The sequence below is a fragment of the Alexandromys fortis genome, unplaced genomic scaffold (genome assembly GCF_014885135.2).
Source record: "Alexandromys fortis isolate MF-2015 unplaced genomic scaffold, M_Fortis_MF-2015_v1.1 scaffold_26, whole genome shotgun sequence".
Classification (NCBI taxonomy): Eukaryota; Metazoa; Chordata; class Mammalia; order Rodentia; family Cricetidae; genus Alexandromys; species Alexandromys fortis.
Genome location: NW_026067894.1, coordinates 1,051,681 through 1,061,368, shown reverse-complemented (window position 1 = coordinate 1,061,368; position 9,688 = coordinate 1,051,681). Strand labels below are relative to the sequence as shown.

The following is a 9,688-nucleotide window of genomic DNA, read 5'->3' as shown; positions in this document are numbered from 1 at the left end:
AGCGAATCATTTGATGCTGAGTTTAAAGGGGATGGGGACCCCTTCTTTTCTTTTTGTTTTGTTTTGTTTCTTCAAAACAGTTTCTCGGGGCTGGAAAGATGGCTCAGTGGTTAAGAGGACTGGCTGTTCTTCCACAGGTCGTGAGTTCAATTCCCAGCAACCACATGGTGGGTCACAACCATCTGTAATGAGATCTGGCGCCCTCTTCTGGTGTGTCAGCATACATGGAGGCAGAATGTTGTATACATAATAAATAAATCTTTAAAAAAAAAAAAAAAAACAGTTTCTCTGTGTAGCCAGAACTCACTCTGTAAAGCAGGCTAGCCTCAAACACAGAGATCTATCTGCCTTTCCCTCACGACTGCTGGGATTAAAGACATGCACCAGTACCAACTGGCCCCCTTTTTCTTTTCGGAGGGTTGGGAAACAGGTTCTCACTATGTAGTCCAGGCTGATCTGGAACTAGCAATCCTCCTGCCTCTGCCTCTTGAGGACTTAGAATGCAGTCTTGAGCTATCAAAACCCAGCTTGGCATTCACATTTGCTTCTGGACTCAATTTCTAGCCCTGGAGGAGGAAAGAGTTCCTCAAACAGAAGTTCCTCCCTAGGCTGCCCCCATTTCCTCTTATTCGGAGACTGTCTGAAATGGGGACAGTCATTCTCACCCCACTGGGTTGTCAGGAGAGCCAGAGGAGACTGTTGATGTAAACACATTTGCAGGCGATGAGGTGAGGTTCTGTGTAAGCCCGGGGCGCCCATCGGAATGACTGATGAAAAGCAATAGATCACCCTCCAAATGGATGGCAACCAACCAGCCCCCAAGCCCTATGCTCTTGTGGCAAGGGCAATTTGGGAACATAAATCAGAAGTGGACCACGAAGACCTTTAAGTCCTATGGCACATGTGCCTTTCCGGAAGCCCAAAGCTCAGGGCGGAGGTAGAGCCGCCCAGGAATTTATTATCCCTCCATAACACTGAGCTTCCCAAATCCCCATGAAGCCCAGGAATGATGTGCCTGCAGAGTGTGTGGGCACACTGGCACCAAGAGCCCCTCCATAAATCAAGGTCTCACATTTGTTGGCCCCAGACTGCTTTTGCCAAGGTGACCTGGGCAAAGTGAAAGGATAGCCACTCATGTGTGGGTGGTGTCTGTCTTTGACATGATGGCTGAAAATGGCTGGGGGGTGGGGGGCCAGTTCTCTAGAAACACCGCCTTTGACGCTCTGGAGGACTTGCAAAGAAAGGGACGGGATTTCTACAACCCCAGCCAATTTGGGTGACCCAAAGGTCCTCTGGGGTAGCCTATCCCAGTGCTGAGCCAGCTCCCTGGATAGGCAAGGTGACTTCCACCTTCCTTTGCACAAGACAGCAACCACATCAATCTTGGAACCTTAAATCCGCTGATTCAGGCCAGGACAGAGGTGGAGAAGGACTTGTCCAAGGTCACATGGGCTCAAGGGAAGCAGTTAAGGCAACCTCCTGGAGCTCATACCTCACCACACCCCCTTTGAGGAGGCAGAGAAGCCAGGTTCAGGTAAAGGTCTCAGAAACTTGGCCCCATCTAGCCATTCCTTCTGCCATCTTAATTTCTCCAGTGGCATCTAAGTGAGCTGGAGTGAAGAAACCACAAGACTATAAACGGCGCTCTTCCTTTGCCAAAAGTGAGCGGGGAGGAATGAAATCATTCCTTCTGGAAACAGGGGACCAGCAAAGTCACTGGGTGGCTGAAGAGATCAAGTGACTTGGGACACCAAGATCACACCTGCCCAAGGAAGTCAAATCCCAAGTCAGAGCGACTCTGAAAGAATCCATAGAAGATGCTCGATAAAACGGTTCAGATGAGTAAAGGAAACTTAGAAAACAAACGGTTCAGATGAGTAAAGGAAACTTAGAAAACAAACTCCGGGACAGCTCAGTGGGCAGTGCTCAGGGGTGAGCTTGTGCAACCAGGCGTGATGGTACACATCTGGAAGGCCAGCACTCTCTGAAGTTCAAGGTCATTCTCCTAAGTGGACACCCTAGGCCACATCACCCAGCTTTTCTGTCATTGTTATCCAGGAATTAGGTGAGTGCCTGGCTCACCCTAGAGCCAGGCCCCAGCTACATAGCCTTACTTACTTACTTACTTTTTGGTTTTTGTTTGTTTTGCTTTTCGATACAGGGTTTCTCTATGTAACCAAGTTGGCTCTCCTGGAACTCCCTTTTTAGAACAGGTTGGCTTCAAACTAACTGAGATCTGCCTGCCTCTGCCTCCGAAGTGCTGGGATTATCACTACCAGGCACCCCTTACTTTCTGATTGCTTTGGTTCTGTTTTTGAGTGTTTTTTAATATTTATTTATTGTTTGTTTGTTTGTTTGTTTTTCGAGACAGGGTTTCTCTGTGGCTTTTGGAGCCTGTCCTGGAACTACCTCTGTAGACCAGGCTGGTCTCGAACTCACAGAGATCCGCCTGCCTCTGCCTCCCGAGTGCTGGGATTAAAGGCGTGCGCCACCATCGCCCGGCCAATATTTATTTATTATGTATAAAATATTTTGTCTGCAAGTATGCCTTCAGACCAGAAGAGGGCACCAGGCCTCATTACAGATGGTTGTGAGCCACCACATTTGAACTCAGGACCTTCAGAAGAGCAGGCAATGCTCTTAACGGCTGAGCCATCTCTCCAGCCCTGTTTTTGAGTGTTTGGAGTGTTTTGAGGCATGGTCCCATGTATCCCAGGCTGGCCTCGACCAACCTCGCTACGGCAGCCAAAGACAATCCGGATGCTCCTCCTTCTTCCACTTGCCAATTGCTAGGATTCCAATCATGCGGGTTATGTACATATTTATGGATAAATGGATGAGTGACACCTTTGTCAGTCATCTTTGTGATCTCCTCAATCACTCACCAACTGTTCTGATCAGCCAGGAGATGAGGGACTCAAAACAAACAAACAAACAAACAAACAAACCTGATCAGACAAGAGCCAGAGATGACTGACAGATACTCTTGCAAGTGGAAAGGGATTGAATTTTTTTTTTTTTTTTTTTTTTTTGCTTTTTGTTTTTTTCGAGACAGGGTTTCTCTGTAGCTTTGGAGCCTGTCCAGGAACTAGCTCTTGTTGACCAGGCTGGCCTTGAACTCACAGAAATCCACCTGCCTCTGTCTCCCTAGTGCTGGGATTAAAAGTGTGCGCCACCTTCGCCAGGTTGAAATCACCGCCTTGAACAAAATTGGAAGTCTCCGCCCCATCCAGGTCACCCTCCCTCTGGCCCCTTAGACTGCGAAGGTCACCCTAGGAACCCAAGGCCCAGCGGACCAGCAGCCCGCTGACCGCTACTGCGCACGCGCGCTTCCCGTCGGCTCGCCGGGACACCGGAAGCCGCCTCCCATTCGTCGGCTCTTCGGCGGCTAGCGGGCCTCGGGGTGAGATGCCGGCTTCCACCGCGGTGTTCGACGGGATGCCGGAGGCTAAGGGGTGGGGTTGACGTCACGAGCAAAGATGGCGGCGGCGGTTGGGGTCTCCTTGAAGCGCGGTTTCCCGGCTACGGCTCTCGGCCGAGTCGGCCTGCAGGTGAGCCCCGGGGCCGTGGTTCAGTGGGGAACCGTGCCCGTCACCGAAGCTGCTCGGAGTGGAGAGGCCGCGGGGAGGCGGAGGGAGCCCGGGGCCGGGCCTCGGGGGAGGGCGGCTCACCTACGCCCTGCCCCGGAGCATCCTGTCAGTTCGTCCTCCGGCGCCTCGCTGAAGCCGGAGGGTAGCGGCCGGGCAGAGGGTGGAAAAGGTCCGCGGAAAAACGGAGGTCAGGGAGGGCATCTCAAGGTCATATGGCCAGCGCCCGGTTGTTGGCCCCCAACTTCAAATCCAGAAATTAGGACTTGTTCAGCCCTGTGTGTAAGGGGGGCCTAGGGTGGCACCCGGGAGGCCAGGTCGCGCGGCCAGGGCAGGCTGGTCTGGGTCGGTAAGGCTGGGGAGCCACGCTCCAGACCCTCAGGGACAGGGGAGGTGGAAGAAACGACCTGGAAAGGCTCGGAGCCCGGCCTGTGGAAGTCTGCAGGCGAGACCCGGTTCCTTAAAGTGTGTGTAGCGGCTCTGATGTCACACCGTTGGCACGGGGTGACACAGGCAGAGCCCGGGGCTGCTTCTGCTGCTGTAGTAGCTGTCACAGGCTGTATCCTCGGGGAGCTGCACCCTGCAGGCGTGCTTTTTCAGTGGGAGCGTTTAGAAGGGCCAGCCAAGCGGCCTCTGCTTCCAGAAGGGGCTAAAGATTGGCGAATCCCGTCCAGTCTGTTGGCTCCTCTGGGCTCCCGGACAGAGCCCGTTAAAGGTGGGCAGCTGGAACTCTGAGCTTCTTAGAGATTTGAAAACCGAGGCTCCCATCAGCTTATCCAGTTTTTTGTTTTGTTTTAAAGTTTGGTGTATGAGTGTCTGCTTGCACGTATGTAGGAGCACCATGTGCCTATCTGGTATCCAGGGAGATTAGGACCTAAGTTACAGGTGGTTATGAGCCACCATATGAGCAGGACCCCTGCCCCTCTCCCAGCCGCTGAGACACATCTCCAGCCTTGTTTTTGGTTTGGTTTGGTTTTGGACAGGGTCTCTAAGCAGCCCTGGCCACCCTACAGTCCTAGAACTCAGAAATCCCTCTGCCTCAGCCTCCCCCATGCTGGAATTCAAGGTGTGTGCCACCACATCTGGCCCTGCAACAGAACTCTGATGTGTGATCAGCATATAGAAGTATTAGTTCCTTCTCTTGACTTTGCTGATCTCTCTGTGTCTTAAGTGCCTGCTATGCAGCAGGACACAGTCCATACTCCACCCCTCTTGTAAGCCCGGCTCTCTGCAACCTACTGGATGTGACCCTAACAAAGCGTTCATTCTGCATTTCTCTTTCTTGTTTGTTTGGAGACAGTGTCTCTTTGTAGCCCTGGGTGTCCTGGAACTGGCCTTGAACTCAGAGATTTCTCCCCTGCCTCTGCCTGCCAAGTGCTGGGAATCAAAGGCGTGTGCCCCCACTGCCCACCTCTTCATCTCTTCCTGAGTAGGAAGGGTCCGGAGTCAGGTGCACTGGCACACACCTGCCACCCAGCACTCAGGAGCCTGGGGCAGCAAGATCAAGAGCTTAAGGACATCCTCGGCTGCATGTGGAGTGCAAGGCTAACCTGGGCTATTTGGGACCCTGTCTCAAAGAACAGTAAAACAGTGCCTGCCAGAGCCTTGGGCTGACGTCCTGGGGATTCAGTTAATGATTCTGTGTCTGTGGTTGAGAATCTCATACATGAGTGCTGTGTTTACATCATTCCCACCCCTCCCTCCCCTCCCATGCTCCCCGCTCCCTCTCACATGCATGGCTTTAATTGTTGTTGCTAAGCATATGCAGAGACACATATACGATCTCTTGAGTCCGTGTAGTGTTGCTTATACATACGTGTGTTTAGTGTTGACAACATGGGATTGGACAGCACCAGTTCACATGCCAGCATAAATAGGGGAAATTTCACGAGGCCTCTACTCTAGTTGAAGAGCTATCGGCAATCCGTCTGCTGAGAAGGGGTGCATCCGTTTTCTCAAGGAAGGAGAGGCTCCTGATGGGTTTTCCAGTTATCGATTCCCGGTGACCTTGTTCACCAGCCTCTTTCTGAGTTGCTGAGGCAGCAGTTAAGTTGTGAGAGCCCCACCACTAGGAGCAAGTTCTAAGAGGGGCTTCCTAGAATAAACTGTAGAAAACGGTCGGTGTGAGGGTTTCAAGAGAGGCCTTTTGCCACCTTCCCCAGGACAGTGAGAGAGAGAGGTGTCCTCCCTGTGGGAAGGTGTATTTATTCATATTCCCGAGGACCCCACTGAGCTTGCTGTTGGGCTCGGGTTCTGAACCTCTGTGTGTGGACTGCACCCCCAGACTGCAGTTCTGCCTGCAAGTGTTTAACTGCGATGGGTTAACTGTTAATAGCGCTCCTATTTCTTCATCTGGACTGTGGACTCCAGGAGGGCAAAGCTGCCATTTACAGCTCTGTTTCTTTGCTCCTGGGATCGGTAAGGTTTAGAATGCCCATCTGCCAATCAGAATAATCCGAGGCCTGAAAATGCTGCCAGTGTTGAAAGGCAGAGACTGTCTCCTGAGCTCTGCCAGGAGTTTGACTTGCTCCTTGTGAAGTAGGTATCAGTCCCTCCCCCCCCCCCCTTTGCGAAGGAGGAATGGGGTAGATTGGCTAAGTAATTCTCTGAAGAGCACACAGCTCAAAGGTGACAGGGCACATATCAGATACAAGCCTGCACCTTCAGTCTGTCCAGGCCTGGTGTCCTTCCTAGCCTCGCCCACCTTCCCTCCTGTAGCTGTGTAATTTGTCTAGTTTCAAGCCTGCCCCTGAGGAAGCCAGAGGAATAGCAACAGCCCTTCCATGTGGCTGCAATTCTCCCTTCTCTTCTGTGTCTGTCCGGTCACTCATTACCTTGCTGCAGTCATGGGCCGTGAAGTTCATCTCCTCCAGGGCTGTCTAGAACATTCTTCCTTTGTTGCACACCCACTAGAGGCAAAGACCGAGTTGCAAATGTATCCGCAGTCACTACTCCCATGGGAGACTTGGTGCTTTGGCCCACCTCCCTGTCCACGCAGTCTTCTTTAAAAGCAACGGAGGAGTTTATTAGGAAGAGCTCTAAGAGCTGAGGAGAAGGTTTGCTGCGGGAAAATGCTCGTTATTCAGGCCTGATGACCTGAGTTCATCCCCAGAACTCACATGAAGGTGGAAAGAGGGAACTTACTACACAGAGCATTCCTGACCACCACACGAGAGCACATCCTCACCACCAACTTCACACACACAACCATAATAAATAAAACGTTTTTTTTTAAAAAAAAAAAAAAGTTTTATTATAGATTTAGAAATCCACATTAGGGGAGAAAAAGGCTTAAAAAAAACACCTTTGAGTGGACACAGGCTTCTTGAGAGAGTCACCGTCTTCTCTTTCCTATTACTGGGGATTCAGGGTGGGGCTAACGAGACACCACGTGCTGATGATGTCCATTCTGTTTTTTCTCACTTGTTCACCAGACCCTCTGCTAATTCTCCCCTCATCCATACACAGTTGATTTGTCCTCTGCCAACATCATTGTGCTCAGTGCACGAGCATGTGTAATTTATCCTATCTTTCTGAAAACCACAACTCCAGGACTAGAGGTGGCTCAGCTGTCAAAAACACTTGCAGTTCATTTCCCAGCATGCATGTTCTGTCACTCAGAGCCACCTGTCACTCATAGCTACCTACCTGTAATTTCAGCTTTCGCAGGTCCATTGCCTTCTTCTGGCCCCCACAGGCACCATGTGACACACGCGCTGCATACACATGAAATAGACTAGCGTGGTGGTGTACTACACCTTTAATCCCAGCACTCAGAAGGCAGAAGCAGGCAGATCTCTGTGAGTTCAAAGCCAGCCTGGTCTACTAGCAAGTTCCAGGACAGCAGGTCTAGATGTGAGACCCTGTCTCAAAACAACAGGATACTTGCTGATTCATAGCCATGGGTGGTGACCCACCTGGAATGTGGAGACTGGAAGATCAGGGGTTTAAGGTCCTTGTCTACATAGTAAATTTGAGGCATGTCTGGGCTATGTGAAGACTTATCTAAAGAAAAAAAAAAGGCTAAATAAATCTAAAAATCCTATATCAATTTCAGTCTAAACCTAGTCCCTTTTGAAAAGTGTACCTGATCAAATGTCTTTGTAGAAACAAGTATTTAAATAGGAGAAAGGTGATGTGAGGCTCCATTGCAGGTAACCTGTCATCCCAGCAGGCCTGGAGGGAATCAGCTGAGCATGGGGGCTCTTACCACCCTCTGAGGGTACTGGCAAATTCGCCTTCCATACTGTGGGACCATAACTCGGTGTGTAGTATTGTCTTAGCGCTCAGAGCAAAAGCATGTTCAAGGCCAGCCTGGGCTGCACTAGAGCTTGTTATCTCAAAAAGATACACACATAAAAACCAACAACAACAAAAAGCAACCAAAGCCAGGGCCAGGAATGCCCACCTTAATCCCGTAACTTGGGAAGTGAATGCAGGAGAGTAGAAACACTAGGTCATTCTCAGCTGTATAGTGAGTGTGGGCCAGTCTAAGTGTAAAACAAAAACAGCCGACCCCTGCATTAGGCAGTTACGTTTCTATAATGCCGAGGTTCACCCCAAACTGACTGTAGGGCTAGCAGATGGTGGTCCCTGGGTGCTACAGAGTGAGGATGGCAAAGTGGCTGTGGTAGGACGGACATCCAGGTGTTTCCATCAGGAAAGAAACTCAGTGCTGTTACAGATGCGTGTTGTCTATAATTTTTCCAAACTAAAAAATCGTCATGTGTTCTCTATTTTGTGTATGGGGGTACACACGTGCCTAGGTGTGCATGTGGGGATCAGAGGACAACCTATAGGAGTCAGTTCTCTCCACCGTTATGTGGATTCTAGGCATATAACTCAGGTTGTCAGGCTGGTGGTAAGTGCAGTCTTACTGACCTGTTTTTACTTGTATTTTTAGTTATGTATATATGTGTGTGTGAGTGTAGTTGCCTGTGGAGTCCAGAAGAGGGCATAGAAGCCCCTAGAAATGGAATTACAGGTTGTGAGCAGTTTAACTCTCCGGTCCCCAGGGGTGTGGGGAGGCAGAGTCTTACATTGTATCTCTGGCCATCCTGGTTGGCCTCCAACTCACAGAAGTCCACCTGCCTCTGCGTCTAGAGCGTTGGGATTAAAGGTGTGCGGCTCTGCACCTGGCTATCTCAGGTTATTTTTTAAAGGAACTCACTTTTTAGACCAGGCTAGCCTCTGGCTGCCCTGATTGGCCTCCAACTCACAGATCCACCTGCTCCTGCCTTCCAAGTGACAGGAGTGCACCACCACTTCCTGGCAACACCAAGTCTTTACTTTGAGTGAAAAAGTGGACATGGGATGATGAAAAAGAGACCATTTTGGATGGGCAAGAATACTCTAATTATGGTAATACTACTTTGTTAAAACTCATAAAATTATGTCCTTACCCAGTAACTATGTTGTGATGGCTTCTGCCCTACCTAATGAAAACAAAACAAAGAACAAGGTTATTATTAAGTGAGCTAAGATGGTTGGAGCCCACACTAGTACACGCCTGGAGTCCCAGTGCTGGGGATGCAAGAGGATTTAGAATTCAAAACTGGCCTACACAGGAAGTCTGTCTCAAGTGAACAATTTTTATATATATCTCAGAGGACATTGGCCAAGAGTGTCTTGCAGCTGCAGCGAATGGGTGGAATGGGGCTGGGGTTTCTTCCCAGGAGAAAACTTCCCTTGGTGCTTATGCAGATTGATAGGGAGGTGAGATGTAATTTTCATGTTTACTTTCTTTTTTTTAAGATTTTTTTTATATATTTTAATTTAAAAAATTTACTTTTCATTTTATATATTAACCCGCTTCCCCTCTCCCCACTTTCTTTTTCTTAGGGGTGGTGGTGTTGAAACAGTATCGTATAGCCCAGGTTGGCCCTGAACTCCTGATCTTTCTGCCTCCACCTCCTAAGCTTCAGGCCCCTAAATGTTTTTTTTTTTGTTTTGTTTTGTTTTCGAGACAGGGTTTCTCTGTGGCTTTGGAGCCTGTCCTGGAACTAGCTCTGTAGACCAGGCTGGTCTCGAACTCACAGAGATCCGCCTGCCTCTGCCTCCCGAGTGCTGGGATTAAAGGTGTGCGCCACCATCGCCTGGCT

At 49.9% G+C, this 9,688-nt stretch overlaps 1 protein-coding gene across 1 annotated transcript in view; it reads left to right on the top strand.

Moving 5' to 3' along the window:
- Positions 1-3,384: 3,384 nt before the first annotated feature.
- Sdhb (succinate dehydrogenase complex iron sulfur subunit B) overlaps positions 3,385-9,688 on the top strand; it is a 15,754-nt gene continuing 9,450 nt past the window's right edge. The window contains exon 1 of the mRNA XM_050154284.1: positions 3,385-3,551. Within this exon, the coding sequence (XP_050010241.1) occupies positions 3,480-3,551 (72 nt within the window). The 5' untranslated portion in view covers positions 3,385-3,479. The remainder of the gene's footprint in view (positions 3,552-9,688) is intronic.